Genomic DNA, 26,783 nt, shown 5'->3' on the forward strand with positions numbered 1-26,783 from the left:
AATGAGCTAAATAATAATATTTGATATTTTACGGTAATGTGTTAATAATTTCACACATAAGTCGCTCCAGGGTATAAGTCGCACCCCCGGCCAAACTATGAAAAAAAACTGCGACTTATAGTCCGAAAAATACGCGAAACAAGCGTTTGTTATGCAATGTTGTTTTAGCAGCTGACATCGCCAACTAGTGGCCTGGCATTTATACTACAGGATGTTTCAGTTGTTTTTGTATTGGATAGTTTGTGACATTTTTAAAACTAAAACATGTTTGTTTTGTACAAAAAGCTTTTTGTTGTGTGTGTGTGTGTATGTTATGAAATTTGCACTGTATCCAGGTGAACAAACTGTAATATGATTTTACACATGCGTCCTAAATTTCCACCTAATAAGAGATCCAGTACCATGCAAGTTTGGACACGATTTTGTTGTTTTTAATTACATAAAAATGTTTGCCCAACTATTCACAGGGACACGACTCAAATTCAAATTCTATACATATGGAATATAGCTTTGCAGTGTAAAAGATTTGATGATTATGTATAATTTGATTATTTTTGTTTATTTTTTATGTGATGTCATCAGTGTGTGGATGACCACCACAAACATGATTTAATAAGAAAACTAAAAATGAATGTATGACAAAGTGGAAGTGACACACAAACAAATAAGAGCAAACAAACAAATGAACAAACCCACAGAGATGAAAGTACTTTGTGGTGGTGTGTGTTTATATAAAACAAAAATCTCCCCCTGGCTGCAATCGTCCATGAGAAGAGAAAGAGGAGGGAGTAAGGGGCTCAACCTCAGGAAAGTGGAGACAGATGTTTCTCCCCCTTGTCCAAATCACACCCTCTCTCCTCTCTTCTCGTTGCATTCCTGTCCAAACAGTGACATGTCTGCTTGTTCTGCAGCTCTGCTCTGTTTCAGCGGCTGCCCTGCCCCTCAGCGCATGCACTCCAAAACAGAAATTCCCCGACATTTGAGGGAAACAAAACAAAAGAGAGTGGAGGGCGACAGGGTGGTTGCAATTTTGGGTGTGTGGATTTGTGGTGGAGGGGAGGGAAGAGAGTTCTCGCTGTGCGGTTAATAAGACGTAGCCATTGGATGCCGTGGGAGTCCGGGCTCGACCGGCCCTGCATGCCTTACGGAACACAAGCCCGGACAAGCTCTTTGCCATCATGTGTACAAAACACTCGCACAAAAAACAACCACTTCATTACTTGTCCTCTTTTCGCTCTCTTTCAGACACCAATGACTGCAATCCCCACCCGTGGTAAGTTATAACATTTCCTGCATATTTGGGATGTATAGTATATTAACAATATCATGTGATCACCTCTCTCGCACACTGTCATAGAAGCATAAAATATCTGGAATATCTCTAAAGCCATCACAAAATATTTATTTTTAAAAGAGGGGAACAACGTTTAAAAAACATTCCTTTTTAAAAGTAATTTTTGTGTTACTATTACTATTTGTGTTACTGTTATAATTATACAGCAACTTTTGACAATCTTGTTATGCTATAGAATAGTTTGGTCATCAAGCATACAATATTTATCAATAAATACTACAAATACCTTAAAGGATTGATCGTTGTCAGTAGGGCTGCACGATTTTGAGAAAAAACCTAATTACAAATTTTCTCAAATTGCGATTGCAATTTGATTTGCGATTTTTATATTTTATACATAAGACTGAAAATAAGTGAAGGACATGTTACATTTAGAATGCCAACATATTCTTGTCTCAATGTGCCACACATTTGAACAATATGCAATAATTTCCTTCAAAAAATAATTTGTGCAAACAGACTCCGAGCTTTTGTCAACACAATGATCTTTAACTAAAGAAATAATCAATACCAACTATACAGTGATGATTAGGTAATGTAATAATATATATTAATATTGCAAGTAACCATTTAAAAGGATATTATAAACTTTAATTCCTCATTACTGTAGAATTGTTCACCATTGTACTGCAATTGGAAGGTAAATAACTTTATCCTAAATAAACAAAAATCAAATTGACTCATTTTTGTAACCTTAATAGATATTGAACATCTTAGAGTGCATTTTTTCCCAGTTGGAAAAATTAGGTCAGGCGTTGTCTTTTTGTTTATTGCTATCACGTGATCACGGTGCATTTTCGCTCATTCGGCCGCTAATTTTCGCTTAAATTGCTCATCGTATTTGAAGCTGAAATATTACCACAACAGGACCTTTGGCTTTGTAATCTCATGTTTTTCCTCCTAATTTGTGTTACTTTGCAACACTTTTCACTGGCGAGTCGCGAGGCTCTCTGTACAGTGAGTGTGTTGGCGGCGGCGCCCCGCTCTAGTCTCCGCCGAGACAAAGACTGTTACAGACTGAAAAGAGGGGTCACTCTTTAATTCCACTGTTGAATAAACGCGGTCAGGTGCTGAGAGCGATACACAAAGTCAGACATCTTTCTTTCGGTTTGAAGCGAGAGACAAACAAACGCGAGGCTAAACAATTCTGATTGGGGATCATGTCTATCACTAGAACGCTGGTTACGACGGAGAAAAAAAACCCCAGCCTCTTGCGGTTATTTACCGCATAAATAAAAACCTTGATGTTGATTCGATTTCGATTAAACATGCAGCCCTACTTGTCAGTCTGATTTGTTGTGTGTGCAGAGTCCAAGTAATATTTTTTTGAATCAAAAGTTGTTTGTAATGAATTCAAATCGCAACGTGGGCCACAAATGGCATATTTTTCTACAATTTATGTTCAGTTAGGAAATTTTTTAGAGTTTCAGTTCATACGCAGTGTTCGGAATAACGTCCCTATTGCAAAACATTTTTCAATTTCAAGTCACGTTTTTAAACGTTACGAAGCCATTACGACAATCAGATCTTGTGATTTTAAAAAACAAAACAAAAACAAAAAAAACGTTATTCTGACTATAACACGTCCAACAGCAGTGTACACAATTTCTCCTTTTATCTGGTTCTCATATTGTATGCCAACAAACTGATGGAAAAGTTTCTTTGCAAGGTGACAAGCAGGTATTAAAGTTCAGCTATTATAAAATTAATTTCAAAAGGGTTGTAATGACAAAAAAAATGTTTTAAATGTTTTGAATGGCTTTTTGCAACAAATATTGAGTTAAGAAGAAATGCAGTTGCGTGTGATACCATTTTTTTGCCAAAGAAATGCTGACATATAATAGAACAGAACTTTATTGTTATTGCACTTAAAAAGTACAACAAAAATACATTTTCAGCACAAACCCGACATACACTGTAGGTAAACAGAACAGGAACGTTTGTGTTGCCATAGGGGCGGCGCCCCTTAAAAGGTGGACGCGGAAGGAGGAAGATGATTTGAAGAAAAAACAAAAAAATTTGATCGAGAGTAGGCTTCTATAGGGGGGCTAAGTTTGAGGACAGGAAAAAAAAACTTGATAGCCAAGATAATACCAACTAAATACACATGACACAGAAACCATAAGACTTACAGGGGAGCAGGGGGGAGCTGCAGCGCTTACTACCTTACTCACCTAATTGACCCACAATGCTAGGTTTTTGCGGATATTTGATTTGATACATGTTGAATGGGGCCTTGAGTTTGACTAATCAAATACATTGAAACCTGCTTGCTTTGAACATTTTAATAAAGCACACATGCAGTACATTAAATAATTAGTGTAATTTCCTACCATGTACTTTTCTATTGTGCGGGAACAACATAATACATTTGAATACATTTGGACCTGTCTAGTTCCTTTTAATGTTTTAGAAATTGGTTTGATCCAGAAAGTATGGATGACATAAATAGCCGTCCTTATCTCTGGCAGCTACAACAGTGGAACCTGCGTTGATGGCGACAACTGGTACCGCTGCGAGTGCGCCCCGGGCTTCGCAGGCCCAGACTGTCGGATCAGTGAGTATTAAAGCCGTGCAAATAACACCCCCCACTGACCCCCAATCGCCCTGACTCCCTGCCCTACCCTCGCCAGCATTGCTCATCCCTGATCTGCGTTTGAGCCGTCACATATAGCGCAGGCGTCCCGGCCGCTCCAAATGTCAGGTCTAGCCAGCCAATTATCCCGGCGTTGGGCTTCGGGCCAGGCCGAGCCATTTCGGTGTCACTCCACCAGGCCCCGCCGCTGTCCCCAGAGGAAACGGGCTTAGTGTGCCAACAGCTAATCAGCCATGTTCTCTGACACTGATTACACAGCTTGTTTTCCCTCTTAAAGGCTTTCAGATGGCCACATTCTTTCTCATTGCGAGCCCTTTGTTCAGTTGAGTCTTGTAGCTCCTGCATACCTGCGAGTGATGCTGCATTTAATAAAGCTGAATAGGGTGTGGGGGTCAGAGAACTCTGCCCAAATGATGCTGTTTGCTTGTATTATTTCCTGTCCAGTCCTCTTGTGAACTTAGCCAGAAAGTTGTTTGCTAAGTGATTAATTCAGTGTTTGCATGCGGTCCACTAAGGAGCCTTTTCTCACTGCAGATATAAACGAGTGCCAGTCCTCTCCTTGCTCCTTTGGCTCCACCTGCATTGATGAAATTAATGGCTACCGTTGCCTGTGCCCGCCGGATAGGAGTGGACCGCACTGTCAAGAAGGTACTTGAACCCGTCTTTAAAACAAACACCATTTATGGCACATATTTATCTGCTTTTTTTTTTTGTCACGCAGTGACAAGAAAAGCCTGCTCTGTTAATGGACACGTGATCCCAGATGGGGTCAAATGGGATGAAGACTGCAACACTTGCCACTGTTCCAATGGGAGGGTCGCGTGCACAAAGGTACGAAGCATGCGTTGTTCGTGTCAGCCAGTGCTAATGTTGTCTATCGGGAACACGTGTGAGCGGTGACAGGATTAGAAGCGGACTAAGCGCGGGGAGTAATGCCGCGTCAGAAGATCTGAGGTGGGGCCCACAAGCGTTGACGTCATACGGCGCAGCCTCACATTCTTCATCGTGATGATGTAGTTTGTTTTGGAAGGAAACACAATGGCACTGTTAGCACTTGGTCACATGCCAGTTGCGAATCTCTCACGCTGGAGTATGATGATGAGTCATTTGATAACAGATGAAGGCTGAAGAGCCGCCGCCGCCATTCCTATCCAAGCATTAAATAAAACAATGGTGCCTTTAACACTCAGGAGGAAAACATTTAATGTTTTTAAGTGCAGTTATTCACTCCAGTTTTCATTTAATGAAGATACATTTTATAACGTAGGCATAAAGTTTAATGTCTGGTTGGATTTTTTTTTTTTTTACTATTAAAATTTCTACATGTTTTTACATGTGAGGCACTTTTTCTTTATTAAAATCTTAACAGTAGTCGCACAGAAAATACACCTTCACAATCTAACAACACAAAGATAACTGCTCAGTTAGCCCAACCGGTAGGTGAATGTCCGTAAAGTAGAGACGCTATTTCCTTTATAACTAATGTTAATACTGTGTGCATTATATAATATATAAACCCTTCAAGTACGGTTTTTACCCTACCACACACACTCAAACACTAATGTAACATGAAATATTAGCACTCACGAATGATGATGCTTAAAGGAGAACTGCACTTTTTTGGTAATTTTGCCTGTCGTTTACAATCATTATGAAAGATATGATGACAGATTTTTTTTTAATACAATCTAAGTATTAAATTCATTCGATCAAAAATCTGCTTATAATGGATATAAATAACATTTAGTATTTTGATAATTTTAAGCATACGCGATGCATTATTTTCAAAAACGCATCACTGCGTTTGCTTTTTTTTTTTTCTTCACTGATTTCTGCTCACTGCAGACTTTATGAGAGCCAACTAACATAATAAAATATCACATACTGTACAATGCCTGCTGGCAAGAGGATGCCGACTGCTAGGATTATTATATATTCCCATTTAGATAAAACATTTCTCAGAATCCTTGTGAAGAAACAGGGTGGGGGCAGGGGGAAACACTTTTCGTGTCGTTCTCACCAGTCCCACATCTTATATCGTGGTCAAAGTGTCCCGACTTGTCAGATTATATTCTCAGCCATCTACTTTCCAGGTGAGATGCATGATTAATGATCTGAAATAAACTTACAAGGAGCAGGAAAGCAAGACAGCAGCAGAGCACTCGATGATGTAAACATAAGGACACAGGAAGTCATCACGTCGCTGCTATAGTTTGTCTGCGTTAGCGTTTATAATAACAATATCACTAATACTTGGTTAATATTCAAGTCACGAAATGTAAATTAAGTATTGTTGGTGCTTTTTTAATTATTTATCGGATTTTATGGGCGAAATAGAGGACCTCCCATTGACTCTGCTGTAAGCTGACTTTTGTTTACGTTTATTTAATATTTACAATGCATTAAAAAAAACATCTATTTGTTGACATGTCTTTCATAATGATTGTGAACGACAGGCAAAATTCTTTAGCGCCGCCCTAGCTTTTTTTTTATTTATGAAAATGGAAAAAAAAATGGGGGGGGAATAAAAAAAAATATATATATATATATATATATACATACTGTATATATTATTATTATATATTTTTTTAAAATATGGTTTCTGTACGACAAACATGACACAAACCATCCTCATTTTTAGAAAATCCCACCGTTCATATTGAACATGCTTCAATGTTGTATTTGGCGAGTGTCGTTTTGTCCTACTAATTTGGGCCGTCCTTCACGCCGTAGTTGTACTGTGACATGTTTTATGCCACTCCTTGTTTGTCTCATTTGTCCACCAAACTTTTTATGCTGTTCGCGAATGCACAAACGTGAGCTTTTTTCATGTTATTGACTTGTTGGAGTGCTAATCAGGCATATTTGGTCATTGCATGACTGCAAGCTAATCAATGCCAACATGCTATTTAGACTAGTTGTATGTACATATTGCATCATTATGACGCTTTTGTCTGTATATTTGAGCTCATTTAATTTCCTTTACTTATGTCCTTTGTGTATTTAATTTATATTTGCATGTCTCATGACATATATGTATGTAATATTGGCTGCATGTCTGATATTTGTTTGTGTGCAATGTTGTTCCAGACCACAGCAAACTTTACCCAGCTTGCAAAGATTGTAACAATTCTGATAGTTATTACAATCTGTGAGGAATAATCTCACTCTCTGAGAAGCCTCCATTTTACTAATGTTTTTCAATGTTTAAAAATGTGTAGAATACAATTACATTTCAACTTTTCTGTCAACGAAGATTTACGTCAGCCTGCGACACATTTAGTCATTTTGATAGTAGGCTAATATAGACACATTATGTGTTGCCTTCATTATAACACGTATACAAGGCTTTTAATGTTTTGTGGCTCCAGACAGATTTTTTTATTTTGTATTTTTGGTCCAATATGGCTTTTACAACATTTTGGGTTGCCGACCCCCGTTCTAGAGGAACAACGGTTGTTGGCGCAGTCTTTGTAATAGACACCGTTACCGTCGTCCTTATGTTCTTTTTCTTCTCCATGTAGTGAACCAAAGTTTATTTACTATTGTAATGCCAGCTAGTAGATTGTTTATTAATATCCTCATTAGCTGCTAGAATAGCAGCCATTATTCTTTCTGGGGTTCAACATTTCAAAGCTCCATGTACACCTTTAAGACCAAAGAAATACAGTAGTGCCCCTCTTTACAAGCTAATAGGCTGTGTGACGTAGCTCTGAACTCAAAACACTTGTGTCTCAAGTCAACGTCTCCCATTGAAATTAATTGAAATCAATGTAATTGGTGCTTGCAAACCCCTCCCCCAAAACAGCACCTTTTTAACATGTATACTGCAAATTATTTGCCTCTTGACAAGATTTGAAATTAATTTTTTTGAAATTTGCCTAAATAGCAATTTTTTTATTTTTAGTCACTGACTTATCTTAATTTTAGAATGAATAATAGTATTATTTTCTATTCTAGTTTAAAAATGTTACAATTGGAAAAAATGACTAAATAAGATATTTTGGTTTTCCCCACGTAGAAAATCTTGTTAAAACATTCTGCAACATTTTGAGTGTGTTTAAGTTAAGAAGTTCAATAATGCTTGTCTTCATAATAAAATACTTATTTCTATTTTAGATCCTGCTAATTTCTACATATACAAATGTTAATTTTGGATGTTTTATCAAGTAACATTATCTGTCTATAAAGCTAGTTAATTCCACTAGTTTTTAGTTTTTTCCCCCAAAATCGAGTCTTTTATCTTATATTTTAACAGCTTTTTTTGCAGTGTAACATGCCTTTTAAAAGAAAAACAAACTTTTATTTGAGAAATAAAAGATAAAATAAGACATGTACATAACTTTAGTTTTGAGTGTAGAGGTTAGATTGCTGCTTGGAAGAGTCAAAAGAAAAAGCACTTGTAGAGTTAATCCAACTTCGTGCATGAGGAAAATGTTACTTTATTGACTGTACAGTTTTTAATATTATTAGTATTCATTACAATGTAAAGCAAATATTAATAAAAAAAAATGTTTCTGTCCAGATGTGGTGCGGTCCAATGTCATGCCACCTAGGCGACAAAGGACAGGGCGGGTGCCCCTCAGGCCAGAGCTGCATCCCCATCGCCGAGGGTCACTGCTTCGTGAAGCCCTGCTCCAGCCTTGGGGAGTGCTGGCGTTCCAACCCTCCCCCGCCTGTCACCAAATGCCACCCGAGCTGCTCCAGTTACCAAGACAACAGCTGCGCCAACATCACCTTCACCTTCAACAAAGACATCTTATCCCAGGTGAGTCGCCAAGAGGTTGAAATAAACAATTTAGTAGTACTATAGTTCTGTGACTCGTAAGCCAAAACACTTGTATCTTGAAAAAATGTATTTTATAAGAATTAAAATCAATTGAATCAGTGCTTGGTCCCCAAAACAGCACCACATGTTAATTTTTTTTTAAAGAAAAACACATTTTAGATAGGAAATATTGTATGAAAACAATACAATATTATATGTCTTGTTTTTTTGTGATAGAGTGATTGGAGCACATACTTGTCACAAAAAACATTCATGAAGTTTGGTTCTTTTATGAATTTATTATGTGTCTACTGAAAATGTGACCAAATCTGCTGGGTCACAAGTATACATACAGCAATGTTAATATTTGATTACCTGTCCTTTGGCAAGTTCCACTGCAATAAGGCGCTTTTGGTAGCCATCCACAAGCTTCTGGTGGAATTTTTGACCACTCCTCTTGACAAAATTGGTGCAGTTCAGCTAAATTTGTTGGTTTTCTGACATTAACTTGTTTCTTCAGCATTGTCCACATGTTCTCAATGGGGTTTAAATCAGGACTTTGGGAAGGCCATTCTAAAACCTTAATTCTAGCCTGATTTAGCCATTCTTTTACCACTTTTGACGTGTGTTTGGGGTCATTGTCCTGTTGGAACACCCAACTGCACCCAAGACCCAACCTCCGGGCTGATGATTTTAGGTTGTCCTGAAGAATTTGGAGTTAATCCTCCTTTTTCATTGTCCCATTTACTCTCTGTAAAGCACCAGTTCCATTGGCAGCAAAACAGGCCCAGAGCATAATACTACCACCACCATGCTTGACGTAAGGTATGGTGTTCATAGGATTAAAAGCCTCACCTTTTCTCCTCCAAATATATTGCTGGATATTGTGGCCAAACAGCTAAATTTTTGTTTCATCTGACCACAGAACTTTCCTCCAGAAAGTCTTATATTTGTCCATGTGATCTGCAACAAACTTTAGACGAGCCTTAATGTGTCGCTTCTGGAGCAAGGGCTTCCTTCTTGCATGGTAGCCTCTCAGTCCATGGCGATGCAAAACACGCTAGTCTGTGGACACTGACACCTGTGTTCCAGCAGCTTCCAATTCACTGCAGACCTGCTTTTTGGTGGTTCTTGGTTGACTCTTGATCATCCTAAACAATTTTTTTCTCAGCAGCAGGTGATAGCTTGTGTTTTCTTCCTGATTGTGGCAGTGACAAAACTGTGCCATGATAATTGAGCCAAAAATGTCCTATGATATTTATTTTTGTGTAAAACATGTATCAAATCAAATTGTAGTTTGATTTTAAAAAAGTGTGTTAAAAAAAAAAGAATTTCAAATCAAATTCAAGCTAAGGCCCCTAATTAGCTCTGGCTGAGAGACAACTGGTTTCCACCAATGTTTTCAGAACACGGGGAATTTAGCATCATTGAGCTGTTTAACCAATCACCATGTCTGTGTTTGCGGTAAAACTCTTTGGTTTCCTTACTCGGGCCAGCATACCAGTCTGTGGTCTCTAGATCAAGCAGCTACACTGCAAAAACTGAAATCTAAGTAAGCTTATTTTCTGTCTGATAAGATATTTCTTCTCACTAAGCAGATTGTATGTTAGAGTGTTTTACTTGTTTTAAGTGTTTTGGTCCTAAATGACCTCAGTAAGATATTACAGCTTGTTGCTGAGATTTTATGACCTATATTGAGTAAAACATGCTTGAAACTAGAATATCAAGTGTTGCAAAGCTGTGTCATCAACACTCACAAGTATAAAATTACTTTTTTAAAGTAATAATTTATTATTTCAAGCATGAAAAAAAAATCATGACTTTGACACGATTGTGTCTAATAATTCAGACATATGACAGCCAAATGGACTTTGCTGTTTTATTTTCAATGAAACATTAAAAAATACGTACTCATATAGTAGTACAGTTATTAGTGAGAATATACTTATTTTAAGGTATTTTTGGGTTCATTGAGGTTAGCTAATTTGACTTGTTTTAGAAAGTCTTGACAAGTCAAATTTTCCTGTTCTATTGGCAGATAATTTTTCGGACTATAAGTCACAGTTTTTTTTCATAGTTTGGCCGGCCGGGGGTGCGACTTATACTCAGGAGCGACTTATGTGTGAAATTATTAACACATTACCGTAAAATATCAAATAATATTATTTAGCTCATTCACGGAAGAGACTGGACGTATAAGATTTCATGGGATTTAGCGATTAGGAGTGACAGATTGTTTGGCAAACGTATAGCATGTTCTATATGTTATAGTTATTTGAATGACTCTTACCATAATATGTTACGTTAACATACCAGGCACGTTCTCAGTTGGTTATTTATGCGTCATATAACGTACACTTATTCAGCCTGTTGTTCACTATTCTTTATTTATTTAAAATTGCCTTTCAAATGTCTATTCTTGGTGTTGGGTTTTATCAAATACATTTCCCCAAAAATGCGGCTTATACTCCAGTGCGACTTATGTTTTATTCCTTCTTTATTATGCATTTTCGGCCGGTGCGACTTATACTCCGGAGCGACTTATACTCCGAAAAATACGATAGTTCAAATAAAATACCCCTCATTTTTGTATTTTTTTTTCTTGTTTTTGAACACTGACTTTTTGCAGCTAGCTTATAAAACCTACTGCTGCCTTGGCCCTCCTCTTTTACATTTGCATTAACATTTGCCTCATTTTCTTCCCCCGGGTGTGCAGAGCCTGACTGTGGAGAATGTTTGCAACCAGCTGAGGCGCTTGTACGTGGTCAAGAATTTCTCCTTGGAGCATTCCGTGTCCATAACCTGCGACCCGTCCTTTTCAGCAAGCAACGAGATCCATGTCTGCATCGTGAGTACCTCCTCCTTTACTTTACCTTGGGGCGGCATAGCTCAGTTGGTAGAGCGGCCGTGCCAGCAACTCGAGGGTTCCAGGTTCGATTCCCGCTTCCGCCATCCTAGTCACTGCCGTTGTGTCCTTGGGCAAGACACTTTACCCACCTGCTCCCAGCGCCACCCACACTGGTTTAAATGTAACTTACCGTATTTTTCGGACTATAAGTCACAGTTTTTTTCATAGTGCGACTTATACTCAGGAGCGACTTATGTGTGCAATTATTAACACATTACCGTAAAATATTGAATAATATTATTTAGTTCATTCACGTAAGACAGTGGTCCCCAACCTTTTTGTAGCTGCGGACCGGTCAACGCTTGAAAATGTGTCCCACCGACCAGGGGGGGTGAAATAAAAAATAAATTAAAAAAATAGATATATTTTTCATAAAGAAATACAATCATGTGTGCTTACGGGCTGTATCCCTGCAGACTGTATTGATCTATATTGATATATAATGTATATATTGTGTTTTTTATGTTGATTTAATAAAAATATATATATTTTTTTTTAATTAAAAAAAAAAAAAAAAAAAAAAAAATTTCTTGTGCGGCCCGGTACCAACCCGGTGGTTGGGGACCACTGACGTAAGAGACTAGACGTATAAGATTTCATGAGATTTAGCGATTAGGAGTGACAGATTGTTTGGTAAACGTATAGCATGTTCTATATGTTATAGTTATTTGAATGACTCTTACCATAATATGTTACGTTAACATACCAGGCACGTTCTCAGTTGGTTATTTATGCCTCATATAACGTACACTTATTCAGCCTGTTGGTCACTATGGGGACGGCGTGGCGAAGTTGGTAGAGTGGCCGTGCCAGCAATCTGAGGGTTCCTGGTTCAATCCCCACCTTCTACCATCCTAGTCACGTCCGTTGAGCAAGACACTTCACCCTTGCTCCTGATGGGCCTGGTTAGCGCCGTGCATGGCAGCTCCCGCCATCAGTGTGTGAATGTGTGTGTGTGGATGGGTGAATGTGGAAATAGTGTCAAAGCGCTTTGAGTTCCTTAAAAAAAGGTAGAAAAGCGCTATACAAGTACAACCCATTTACCATTTATTCTTTATTTATTTTAAATTGCCTTTCAAATGTCTATTCTTGGTGTTGGGTTTTATCAAATACATTTCCCCCAAAAATGTGACTTATACTCCAGTGCGACTTATGTTTTTTTCCTTCTTTATTATGCATTTTCGGCCGGTGCGATTTATACTCCGAAAAATACGGTAGTTATTGGGTTTCACTATGTAAAGTGCTTTGAGTCACTAGAGAAAAGCGCTAGATAAATATAATTCACTTCACTTCACCTCGTCACCGCCACGCTCTTACGAAAGCGTCTAAATCACGTGTGTGTGTGTGTGTGTGCGTGTGTGTGTGTGTAGTCGACAGAGGACCATCGCCTGGACCGCAGCCCCGTAAAAGAGATGACGGAGCGGATCATCGACCTCGTTAGCAAACGCAACGGGAACAACACCATCACCTCGTCCATCGTGGAGGTGCGCGTGCCAAGACCCAGCAAAACCGGTAAGAGCCACAAACCAAAGCGCACTTCCCCGACATGCACACACTCGCACGCGTCAAGATCTACACGAATTGTCAGGTGTAATTAAGTGGGAAAAGAATGCAGTCGTGACTGCGGACGGAAAGAGCCGAGCGGGCAACACTCCCACTTGTCCGCCATTCATCATCAGGGTGACGGCTGGAAGAATCCCCTCCCCCGCTTGTGCGTCGGAGGCCGTGTTGTTTTTCAAAGCTTGTGGAGTCCACTGACCGTAAACCCTCCTCTGTCTGCAGACTACCTAGTGCCCCTCCTCAGCTCCGTCTTCATCGTCCTCTGGGTCCTCCTGCTGGTGTCCGTCCTGCTGTGGTGCATGCGGCGCCGGCGGAAACAGAGCAACCCGGCCGGCGCGTCGCCCGCCGGCTCCGAGGACAACACCACCAACAACGTGCGGGAGCAGCTGAACCAGATCAAGAACCCCATCGAGAAGCACGCGGGTCTGTCGGTGGCCATCAAAGACTACGAAAACAAGAACTCCATCATTGCCAAAATAAGGACAAATCACCCCGAGGGGGACGAGGACGACAAGGAGAGGCACCTCCAGAAGGGCCGCTTCGCCAAGCAGCCGGCGTACACGCTGGTGGAGCGGGACGAGAAGGCGCCCGCGTCCAGCGCCAACTCCACGTCCAGCAAACAGCCTAATTGGACTAATAAGCAGGACAACAGAGACTTGGAGACGGCAAACAGCATAAACAGGATGGACTACATAGTATAGCGGACAGCTGTGTTGCTGTGCAACCGAGCCTTAAACGCCTTCACACCCCGGCGGTGGGTGAACCAGGGGAGCTTTGGCACGCCGCGTGCATAAACTGTCGTGTCAGCGGCGACCCCGCAGTATTTTCATATAACCCCCGTGTTAATTTAAGTTCTGACAAGCTGGCTTACACTGGCAGTGACGCTCGCTTTGGTTGGCTGGAAAACACAAAGCACTGGTAAACACTTCACTGTATGTTACGTTTACTCCGTTCTCAATCCAGGCCCCGCCCCCTTTTCTTCTACACGTTTGACTCGGCGGTCACGTTGAACCATCTCCTGGCCGATTTGTTGCACTACGACTTAAAAAGCGTAAGGCGACATTTTTAGTCTTCTTTCACTTCTTTCTAGTTTGGGGAGAAAGTGCCTTTCGCAGCTGCAGACGTCGGCCACTGTCTAATGAGGAGAGGGGAAAAAAGACCAGAAAAAAGAAACTTTATTATTTATTTTTATTTGAGGAGGGAGGGAGGGAGGGAGGGAGGGGGACAAGATGGGTTCAATGTCAGCGATTTGCTGCCAATATGAAGAATTTATGTCGATGTAGAACATGTAGATATGTACATTTTTTTTTTATTAATCATTGTGTATATTTGATTTATTAATTTAATAATCAAGAGCCTTAAGATATCATTCCTTTCTATTTATATGTTCTGTTTAGTTTGAAGGTTTTGATAGCTGTGGAAGCTCACATTTCTTTCAATGACCTGTTTTTTTTTTCCAATGTGTTTTATAAAAGCCAAATTTCAGAATTTCAAAGACCAGAATGGCCACTTTGGCCCAAGACTTTTGTTTAGTTTTGTTTTAACACATTTGACATTTCATTAAATTGTTGCCAGGACCTTTTGACTGAAGGCAAGTCTGAATGAAAACAAAAGTATTGTGGCTGTGAGGGATGATGGACACGATGGCAGACATTTTCCTTGCCATCTAACAGTTAACCAGTAAGGGAACAAAAAAACAGCCTCAAGTTTCTCTGACACATTTCAAAGATACACCTAGGCAGGTCACGTGACTTTTGACTAACGATTGACTGATTCCTCGTCACTGAGTACTTGAAGAGCAGTTTGGCGATGGGAACACTGTAGAACCACAATAAATTCACTGCCTCCCTCGACTAAAGTCTGCATCGTTTTTGTGCACATTTCTTCTTTTAACGAGGCTCTTAAAGACAAACATGCTTTATCTCATTTGTTCACTTTGAGCTCACGGGGACTTTTCTCTCCCAAGTTTTGACTTGCCATGAACCTGAAAACAATGTGTTGATCTGGCAATATTTTTTTTTGGAAAGTTGTATTTATTAAATATTTTGTATGAAAAGAGAATTAAAGATGTCTTTGTTCTGGAAAGCGTGTAACGAATCTTTTCCTCAATGCAATTAAGTCTTAGGCGTTTTGCCTTTGGAGCTGCTTAAGCACATTAACAGCTTGCAATTATAAATGTTGTTCAAAATATAATATACTTTTATAAAACATAACTAAACATTGTAAGGTTCGTTTGCCGCAGTTTTGTTTCATCAAACATTGCGCCAAACAAAGTAGTCTGTTTTCCCGCGTATCATTCCGCTGAATTTTTTTATTTTTATTAAAGGCCTACTGAAATGAAATTTTCTTATTTAAACGGGGATAGCAGATCCATTCTATGTGTCATACTTGATCATTTTGCGATATTGCCATATTTTTGCTGAAAGGATTTAGTAGAGAACATCGACGATAAAGTTCGCAACTTTTGGTCGCTGATAAAAAAAGCCTTGTCTGTACCGGAAGTAGCGTGACGTCGCAGCTTGAAGGGCTCCTCACATTTCCCCATTGTTTACACCAGTAGCGAGAGCGATTCGGACCGAGAAAGCGACGATTACCCCATTAATTTGAGCGAAGATGAAAGATTTGTGGATGAGGAACGTGAGAGTGAAGGACTAGAGTGCAGTGCAGGACGTATCTTTTTTCGCTCTGACCGTAACTTAGGTACAAGGGCTCATTGGATACCACACTTTCTCCTTTTTCTATTGTGGATCACGGATTTGTATTCTAAACCACCTCGGATACTATATCCTCTTGAAAATGAGAGTCGAGAACACGAAATGGACATTCACAATGACTTTTATCTCCACGACAATACATCGGCGAAGCACTTTAGCTACGGAGCTAACGTGATAGCATTGTGCTTAAATGCAGATAGAAACAAAATAAATAAACCCCTGACTGGAAGGATAGACAGAAGATCAACAATACTACCAAACTCTGGACCTGTAATTACACGGTTAATGCTGTACCGCCTGGCGAAGCCTAGCAATGCTGTTGCTAACGACGCCATTGAAGCTAACTTAGCTACGGGACCTCGACAGAGCTATGCTAAAAACAATAGCTATCCACCTACGCCAGCCCTCATCTGCTCATCAACACCCGTGCTCACCTGCGTTCCAACGATCGACGGCGACAAAGGACTTCACCCGATCATAGAGGCGGTCGGCGGCTAGCGTCGGATAGCGCGTCTGCTATCAAACTCAAAGTCCTCCTGGTTGTGCTGCTGTAGCCAGCCGCTAATACACCGATCCCACCTACAGCTTTCTTCTTTGCAGTCTTCATTGTTCATTAAACAAATTGCAAAAGATTCACCAACACAGATGTCCAGAATACTGTGGAATTTTGCGATGAAAACCGAGCTGTTTGTATTGGTATACAATGTGCCCCAATACTTCCGCTTCAACGATTGACGTCGCGCGCAAACGTCATCATACATAGACGTTTTCAACCGGAAGTTTCCCGGGAAATTTAAAATTGCCCTTTATAAGTTAACCCGGCCGTATTGTGTTGCAATGTTAAGATTTCATCATTGATATATAAACTATCAGACTGCGTGGTCGGTAGTAGTGGGTTTCAGTAGGCCTTTAATAAACCTTCATTTATAATGTTCAAAATTTACAAAGAAGCAATAATAATCAAAACAAGTACAAAAATAGTACAATACAGCACCAGGGGGTTGTAAACTCTACAAAGCAACTAAAGTAGAATATAAGCACAATATATATATATGTAACAAAATGTAAAGCCAAAGGCTCACACAAGTTCCGTATATAATCCAAATTTGGAGCACAGCATCATAGTTTTCACAGCTTTTTGGTTGTTAGAGGTAGAAAGTGTTTTAAAGTAAAGTTAAAAATGTTTTTAAATGCACAAAAAACTTGCATTTATGAATATAAAACTTAGACAATAGTTTAATTTGATTGATTGAAACTTTTATTAGTAGGTTGCACAGTACAGTACATATTCCGTACAATTGACCACTAAATGGTAACACCTCAATAAGTTTTTCAACTTGTTTAAATCGGGGTCCACATTAATCAATTCATGGTAAAATATTGTGTCACGCTGCAGCGTCTACTCACAGGCGCGATCCCACTACTGAGCAGTAGGGGGGCTTTGACCTACTCCGTTTCCGACCTGGGCCGGTGCACCTCTCCTTAGAAGACCTGGTGGTCCTGAGCTCCCCCAGAAGCACCATATTGGTACCGAACTATGTGCGGACACCCGATCGACAAAGTCCACTGCAGCTCAGAAATCCTGAGCTCGAACGATCCTCCAAACTCAGCCTCCCAGTAGCTTGGATTGCAGGCGCGCGCCACCGAACAAAGGTTCGAGTCCCAGGGAAATTGGACGCATGGCCTTGACCAGGCGGGCGTACATGCTGTTGTTTTTACTTATGCTAGGTTCACACCAACGGCGCTTTGACGGCGCTTTAAAGCGGCATGCAAAGCGGCGTTAAAGCGTAACAAAGCCTGATTAAAGCGTGAGGGTCCTAATGGATCGTGGGAAAGCTTGTAGTGAAGCGGGACATGCGGCAAGTTCGCCCAAAATTTTTCAACGGTTTCAAAAAATTCTGCTCTCTGTCAAGAATGGAATAAAGCGCAGAAAGCGTGAAAAAGCGTGACAAAGCTCAGCAAAACTTGACTAAAAGCGTAGGAAAGCTTAACAGATCTTGGTTCAAAGCGCGGACCCCTACAAATAGGAAGTGACTGTGATATTGACTAGTGACATTGAAACTTTTATGTAAAACCAACACAGGATTACAATTCCATTCTCTTTTGCATCATTGCCTTTTTTTATACGATGATCATTATTTCTGTACTTCTGTTAGAGTTTGCTGTTTGATGTTGCAGTTTGACATTACTGTCTATAATTTTTCTGTATGAAAATGTTAATAATAAAGAGAATATGTTACGTTTTATAAAAGAAATGCCTTCTATTATTTTCAACTAGCATAAGAAATGAAAGATAGATATTTATTAAGATGACAAAAATAAAATAAATGAAGATATAAAACATAATACAACGGAAAAAAAGAGAAATTGAAAAAATAAATGAATATAAAAAATGTGTGCATAATTGCCTTTTATTATTTTCAACTAGCATAAGAAATGAAAGATGGATATTTATTAAGATGACAAAAATAAAAGAAATGAAGATATAAAACATAATGGAAAAAAAGAGAAATTGAAAAAATAAATGAATATAAAAAATGTGTGGAAAACAGTATACTGAGTTTTTCACATTTTTTTCTTATTTTTGTTGTAACAATGCACAACAGAGCTTGATAATCGTGTCAGAGCCTGATTTAAAGCGTCAGGACCGCATCAAAGCGTAATAAAGTTCAATAAAGCGTAATAAAACGTATCAAAGCGTGATTTAAAGCGTATCAAAGCGGGAGGAACGGTAACAAAGCGGCAACTAATTCGTATCAGAGCGTATCAAAGCATAACATTACTTCAGAGATCGGGATATTCGTGGAAAAATTGACAAAAATGACGGCGCTTTGCTCGCCGCTTTAAAGCGCGGCAAGCGCCGTTGGTGTGAACCAGGCATTATGGAATAGTTCATACAAATAGTGTATGACATTGACTATTATTAAAACCGACCTTAATCTCACCCAGCTCCGTCGCCCCTCTGACGTCATCACTGGTTGACTGCAGTTATTGAGCAGTGCGTTCCCTACTTGACAGCAGTTTTTATAAAGTTAATTAAACGGTTTGCCACAGGAGTTGGAGTTTGCATGTTCTCCCCGTGACTGCGTGGGTTCCCTCCGGGTACTCCGGCTTCCTCCCACCGCCAAAAACATGCACCAGGGGATAGGTTGATTGGCAACACTAAAATGTCCCTAGCGTGTGAATGTGAGTGTGAATGTTGTCTGTCTATTTATGTTGGCCCTGTGATATGAGGGGCCGTTAGGGACATTATTCAGAATTACCTCTTACATACATTACTGAAATGCTCTCACATAAACAACTGAAATCTTTTTCTTTTATACACACTACTGAAACACTCTTATAAACACTACTGAAATGCTCTCACATAAACAACTGAAATTTTTTCTTTTATACACACTACTGAAACACTCTTATAAACACTACTGAAATGCTCTTACATACACTACTTAAATGCTCTCACATAAACAACTGAAATCTTTTTCTCTCACACACCCTACTGAAACACTCTTATAAACACTACTGAAATGCTCTTACATATACTACTGAAACACTCTTATAAACACTACTGAAACACTCTTATAAACACTACTGAAATACTCTTACATACACTACTGAAACACTCTTATAAACACTACTGAAACACTCTTATAAACACTACTGAAATACTCTTACATACACTACTGAAACACTCTTATAAACACTACTGAAATACTCTTACATACACTACTGAAACACTCTTATAAACACTACTGAAATACTCTTACATACACTACTGAAACACTCTTACAAACACTACTGAAACACTCTTATAAACACTACTGAAATGCTCTTACATATACTACTGAAACACTCTTATAAACACTACTGAAACACTCTTATAAACACTACTGAAATACTCTTACATACACTACTGAAACACTCTTATAAACACTACTGAAACACTCTTATAAACACTACTGAAATACTCTTACATACACTACTGAAACACTCTTATAAACACTACTGAAATACTCTTACATACACTACTGAAACACTCTTATAAACACTACTGAAATACTCTTACATACACTACTGAAACACTCTTACATACACTACTGAAACACTCTTATAAACACTACTGAAATACTCTTACATACACTACTGAAACACTCTTACATACACTACTGAAACACTCTTATAAACACTACTGAAATACTCTTACATACACTACTGAAACACTCTTATAAACACTACTGAAACACTCTTATAAACACTACTGAAACATTCTTACATACACTACTGGAACACTCTTATAAACACTACTGAAATGTTTTTGTCTCACGCACACACACACACACACACACACACACACACACACACACACACACACACACACACACACCTGGAATTATTTTTCACTAGTATGTATAAACAGATTTCACCTGTGTGTGTGTGTGCTTTTTACACGTGTGTGTAAGGGACAACAATTTCAGTAGTATGTGTGCAAAGATTTCAGTTATGTGTATAATAATAATAATAATACCTGGGATTTATATAGCGCTTTTCTAAGTACCCAAAGTCGCTTTACATGTCTAAAAACCCATCATTCATTTACACCTGGTGGTGGTAAGCTACTTTCGTAGCCGCAGCTGCCCTGGGGTAGACTGACGGAAGCGTGGCTGCCAATTTGCGCCTACGGCCCCTCCGACCACCACCTATCATTCATTCAACATTCATTCACCGGTGTGAGTGGCACCGGGGGCAAGGGTGAAGTGTCCTGCCCAAGGACACAACGGCATGGGAAGAGGCGGGGAGCGAACCTGCAACCCTCAGGTTTCTGACACGGGCGCTCTACCCACTACGCCATGCCGCCCAAAGAAGTTCCATGAATCCAGAGGTTGTTTATTCCGTCCTTGTTGAAATGGTCATGCAGCTGTGTGGTGACTCTGAAATAAGAATGTAACAATCAGATCACATGAAAACAGCTAAGACAATATACGTCATACAGGGAAATGCATTTGTAGACAATATGATTTGCCTGAGTGGCTAGGGAACACCAAAAAATGGATTAGATTAGAAAAGACAGATTGAAAATAATAATACAAAAAAATTGTTTTTCCCAGCGGGCCGGATGTTGGACTTTGGAGGGCCGTAACCGGCCCGCGGGCCGTAGTTTGGGGACCCCTTATCTAGTCGATGATAAGCGCTAAATAAATGCAATCCATTATCATTAGTATATGATTATCTACTGACGTAACACGACGTGACTCACATTTCGACATGTTACCATTGTAGCTCACTACAATGCCATGTTGTCTTACATTTCGTGTGATTCAACAAATCATTTAGAAATAAATAATGTCTAATTACCTTTTCCTCCTTTTGCCCCGATGTCCATGAACCGAAACGTTGCATGTGTGCGGTGCAAACTCGCAATGGAACGAGTGCTCCAGGCTGCTTGGCTGTCGGGAGGAGAAAGGCACCGCTGTGTGGCCGCTCAGGTGCCGCGTCCTGCGGGGGAGACCCATGGCGGCAGTCCGACCCTTGTTGCATTGAAAGTGTTCTTATATTCTCCGCTGAAGCCCTCAAATTATGAAGTGGAGCTCCCGCCTCGGTTAAGCTGCTTGTCGGCAGACATTTTGTCCACAACTTGGCTTTAAAAAAAATAAAAATAAACTTGTCTGAAAAGGGGCGGGGATTATACCGGAACCGGAATGCAACATCGCTCACACACACTAGTAAGATGCTCTTACACATAGTGGTAAAATGCTCGTATACACAATGGTAAGATGCGCTCATACACATAACTGAAATCTTTGCACACATACTACTGAAATTGTTGTCCCTTACACACACGTGTAAAAAGCACACACAGGTGAAATCCGTTTATACATACTAGTGAAAAATAATTCCAGGTGTGTGTGTGCGTGTGTGTGTGTGTGCGTGAGACAAAAACATTTCAGTAGTGTTTATAAGAGTGTTCCAGTAGTGTATGTAAGAGTGTTCCAGTAGTGTTTATAAGAGTGTTTCAGTAGTGTTTACAAGAGTGTTTCAGTAGTGTATGTAAGAGTATTTCATAAGTGTTTATAAGAGTGTTTCAGTAGTGTATGTAAGAGTGTTTCAGTAGTGTATGTAAGAGTGTTTCAGTAGTGTATGTAAGAGTATTTCAGTAGTGTTTATAAGAGTGTTTCAGTAGTTTATAAGAGTGTTTCAGTAGTGTATGTAAGAGTATTTCAGTAGTGTTTATAAGAGTGTTCCAGTAGTGTATGTAAGAGTGTTCCAGTAGTGTTTATAAGAGTGTTTCAGTAGTGTTTACAAGAGTGTTTCAGTAGTGTATGTAAGAGTATTTCATAAGTGTTTATAAGAGTGTTTCAGTAGTGTATGTAAGAGTGTTTCAGTAGTGTATGTAAGAGTGTTTCAGTAGTGTATGTAAGAGTATTTCAGTAGTGTTTATAAGAGTGTTTCAGTAGTTTATAAGAGTGTTTCAGTAGTGTATGTAAGAGTATTTCAGTAGTGTTTATAAGAGTGTTCCAGTAGTGTATGTAAGAGTGTTCCAGTAGTGTTTATAAGAGTGTTTCAGTAGTGTTTACAAGAGTGTTTCAGTAGTGTATGTAAGAGTATTTCATAAGTGTTTATAAGAGTGTTTCAGTAGTGTATGTAAGTGTTTCAGTAGTGTATGTAAGAGTGTTTCAGTAGTGTATGTAAGAGTATTTCAGTAGTGTTTATAAGAGTGTTTCAGTAGTTTATAAGAGTGTTTCAGTAGTGTATGTAAGAGTATTTCAGTAGTGTTTATAAGAGTGTTTCAGTAGTGTTTATAAGAGTGTTCCAGTAGTGTATGTAAGAGTGTTCCAGTAGTGTTTATAAGAGTGTTTCAGTAGTGTTTATAAGAGTGTTTCAGTAGTGTTTATAAGAGTGTTTCAGTAGTGTTTACAAGAGTGTTTCAGTAGTGTATGTAAGAGTATTTCAGTAGTGTTTATAAGAGTGTTTCAGTAGTGTATGTAAGAGTGTTTCAGTAGTGTATGTAAGAGTGTTTCAGTAGTGTATGTAAGAGTGTTTCAGTAGTGTATGTAAGAGTATTTCAGTAGTGTTTATAAGAGTGTTTCAGTAGTTTATAAGAGTGTTTCAGTAGTGTATGTAAGAGTATTTCAGTAGTGTTTATAAGAGTGTTTCAGTAGTGTTTATAAGAGTGTTCCAGTAGTGTTTATAAGAGTGTTTCAGTAGTGTTTATAAGAGTGTTTCAGTAGTGTTTATAAGAGTGTTTCAGTAGTGTTTACAAGAGTGTTTCAGTAGTGTATGTAAGAGTATTTCAGTAGTGTTTATAAGAGTGTTTCAGTAGTGTATGTAAGAGTGTTTCAGTAGTGTATGTAAGAGTGTTTCAGTAGTGTATGTAAGAGTATTTCAGTAGTGTTTATAAGAGTGTTTCAGTAGTTTATAAGAGTGTTTCAGTAGTGTATGTAAGAGTATTTCAGTAGTGTTTATAAGAGTGTTTCAGTAGTGTTTATACGAGTGTTTCAGTAGTATATGTAAGAGCATTTCAGTAGTGTTTATAAGAGTGTTTCAGTAGGGTGTGTGAGAGAAAAAGATTTCAGTTGTTTATGTGAGAGCATTTCAGTAGTGTATGTAAGAGCATTTCAGTAGTGTTTATAAGAGTGTTTCAGTAGTGTGTATAAAAGAAAAATATTTCAGTTGTTTATGTGAGAGCATTTCAGTAGTGTATGTAAGAGGTAATTCTGAATAATGTCCCTAAGGGCCCCTCATACTATGATGTGACGAGGTGGCGACTTGTCCAGGGTGTACCCCGCCTTCCGCCCGAATGCAGCTGAGATAGGCTCCAGCACCCCCCGCGACCCCAAAAGGGACAAGCGGTAGAAAATGAATGGATGGATGGGTTTGCCACAGTAGTTACTGATAAGCTGAAATAATCAAAACCCACACTTTGAAAGTTAAAACAACTTTTATCCATCCACAGATTTGAGCTTCCTGTTGACATTTTTAAAAGGCAGTTAAAACACATTTCCAGAGTAGATTTCTGTAATTATATATAATATTTTTATTACATTTCATTTTTTGAAAAAAAGAAGAAAAAAAAAATTGTTTTAATTTTTTGCAATGTTTTAATGTTGCATCATGCTCTATGGTTGTTTTGATTGTGTTATTTGTATTTTAACCATGCAAAGTCATTTGTGAGGTCTCTGTGAGAAGTGCTATATGAATAAGGTTTGTTAACTTACACATTTCATTTGGCTTTGAATCTGGCTGACATATTTGGTGGTTACTTACAATTAGAGATGTCCGATAATATCGGCCTGCCGATATTATCGACCGATAAATTCTTTAAAATGTAATATCGGAAATTATCGGTATCAAAAAGTAAAATTAATGACTTTTTAAAACGCCGCTGTATGCTACGGACGTAGGCCAGAAAAATCTGGACTGAAGCTGTGTGCCTCCATTGTTTTTGTAGCTGTTGTTTTGAGGCATATTTAAAAAAAGAAAAAATAATGCACTTTGTGAAAGTTAAAGTATAGCATAGTTGTAGTGGGTTCTAGGATTATCTCAGGGAGAGCAGGTCCCAAATTCCAAGCTGCTGTTTTGAGACATGTTAAAAAAAATAATGCACTTTGTGACTTCAATAATAAATATGGCAGTGCCATGTTGGCATTTTTTTCCATAACTGGAGTTGAAGTTGTTCTTTTATTTTGGAAAACCTTGTTTTTGATTGAAACTTGTATTAGTAGATTGCACAGTACAGTACATATTCCGTACAACTGACCACTAAATGGTAACACCCGAATACGTTTTTCAGCTTGTTTAACGCTTATCAACTCACAGTAAAGTTACATTGTTTAATGCATCCAGCGGGGCATCACAACAAAATTAGGCATAATAATGTGTTAATTCCACGACTGTATATATATGTATCAGTTGATATCGGAATCGGTAATTAAGAGTTGGACAATATTGGAATATCGGCAAAAAAGCCATTATCAGACATCTCTACTTACAATGATGTAAGTGAAGCTTGCTTTTCAAGCTCCTAATGGGACTACTCCATTTTTCAAAATGTATGTTCGCTATCTAAACAATTTAAATGCACATTTGTTATATTTGTATTATATTGGAGGATTCAAAGTCGTGAAACTGTAGTAGCGCGGCAGAAAGTAGCTAAGTCTGCGCATTTGTTGCAAATGCAGACAGCAGTCAATGAATTGGGCAGGGACAGTTGCACCATAAGTCGGTGCTTTTTTAAATTGAGTAGGACTGCAAAATGAGCCACCATAAGGCCAAAAAAAAGTTTTGCGAGACAGTACTTTGACAAAGAAGGTGAGAAACACTAATGAAGTCAAGAAGGAACTTGTTACGTCCGGCTCACGTCCCGCCCAATGAATACACGTGGTGGTCAAGCTAGCTCTGTTCTCAGTGGGTATGAGGCACCATTTAGCCTTTCTCAATAAGAGAAAATGCCCTATGCTTGTGTTGTTTTCGGCTGTGCGAACGGTTCAAATCACAAAAAGGGTAAATGTTTCTTCAGAGTTCCTCAAGAGGTAATCAAAAAGGGCAGAAGAGTGCAAGACTTTACGAGACAATGAGAAAAGAGTCGAAGACTGCATGAGATGGCAGTGATCACGTTGTTAAAGGTTTGTTTGATATACTTTTAACTATTATTATTTCCCATCTAAGTATTATCTTGATATTATTTGTATTTCTTAAACACGTTTGCTACCAGTGTTTCGAAAAGCACCAAATGTGAGCAAACCCCAAAAGATTTAAGCTTTTACCAAAGGCAGCAATCATAAATGAATATTTCAGCACATACACAATGTTGACATCTATAGTTATATTTTGATAAAGACGGGGAAAAACAAGCTACTTGTAAAAGGCGCATACAACAGCAACAAACATGGCAATAAACGCTAAGTTTAATCATAATATGCAAACTTACCCGAGCAAAAACGATGCATATTTATCCAGGAGAGTCATGATACCAATTTCCTTGACCCAGCCACACACAAAGAAGTTATAGACCTACATGCTTTTTCAAAGTTTTCCGAGGTATAATCCTTGATATCACTCGACAAATCTGTTTTTGATAAAGTAGGATCTATTCCATTGCATAATTTGAGTTTTTGCTCCCTTCTGCTTTTTGCAGGAAGATTTAGGCCTTTTTTGTAGTCAAATAGTTTGCTTGCTGCACAACAGCCGTCTTGGCTTGGTTGACCACCACTGGTTTTCACTTCCAGGAAGAATCACGTGATGGAACAATAAGTCTTCATAAAAGGTCAACGTGATGTTAAAATGTTAATTTATTCACTCCAATTACCTTACTATTCAAGGCGCACCCACAACATTTTAGACGGAAATATTTGTACATATATTAGTCGCACTGCACTGTAAGACACAGATATATACCGGTATGAAAAATGTTGTAAATGTTTATTTACATACCTTAATTGTTTCCAAAAAAATGTCACACGGCAGTAAAACGGATGATCAAGCAAAACAGAAGTCATCCTCATGGACCCACTAGCTGTGGAAGGTTAGAGTGTCCGCCCTGAGATCGGTAAGTTGTGTGTTCAAACCCCGGCCGAGTCATACCAAAGGCTATAAAAAATGGGACCCATTACCTCCCTGCTTGGCACTCGGCATCAAGGGTTGAAATTGGGGGTTAAATCACCAAAAATGATTAACGGGCGCAGCCGCCGCTGCTGCTCGCTGCTACCCTCACCTCCCAGGGGGTGAACAAGGGGATGGGTCAAATGCAGAGGACAAATTTCACCATACCTAGTGTGTGTGTGTGACAATCATTGGTACTTTAACTTTGACTTTAATCAGCTAAACAGACTCAATAACTCCACGGAATTTGCGAAACTAAAAACAATACAAAAAGACTGTAAGTTAAT

At 38.9% G+C, this 26,783-nt stretch overlaps 1 protein-coding gene across 1 annotated transcript in view; it reads left to right on the forward strand.

Moving 5' to 3' along the window:
• The window catches only part of jag1b (jagged canonical Notch ligand 1b), a 75,067-nt gene extending 59,796 nt beyond the window's left edge, over positions 1 to 15,271 (forward strand). The window contains exons 19-26 of the mRNA XM_062058492.1: positions 1,246 to 1,273; positions 3,826 to 3,911; positions 4,485 to 4,598; positions 4,672 to 4,781; positions 8,476 to 8,718; positions 11,435 to 11,566; positions 12,997 to 13,138; positions 13,409 to 15,271. Of these exons, the coding sequence (XP_061914476.1) occupies positions 1,246 to 1,273; positions 3,826 to 3,911; positions 4,485 to 4,598; positions 4,672 to 4,781; positions 8,476 to 8,718; positions 11,435 to 11,566; positions 12,997 to 13,138; positions 13,409 to 13,887 (1,334 nt within the window). The 3' untranslated portion in view covers positions 13,888 to 15,271. The remainder of the gene's footprint in view (positions 1 to 1,245; positions 1,274 to 3,825; positions 3,912 to 4,484; positions 4,599 to 4,671; positions 4,782 to 8,475; positions 8,719 to 11,434; positions 11,567 to 12,996; positions 13,139 to 13,408) is intronic.
• Positions 15,272 to 26,783: the final 11,512 nt, after the last annotated feature.

Source organism: Entelurus aequoreus, linkage group LG09 (assembly GCF_033978785.1).
Source record: "Entelurus aequoreus isolate RoL-2023_Sb linkage group LG09, RoL_Eaeq_v1.1, whole genome shotgun sequence".
Lineage (NCBI taxonomy): Eukaryota > Metazoa > Chordata > Actinopteri > Syngnathiformes > Syngnathidae > Entelurus > Entelurus aequoreus.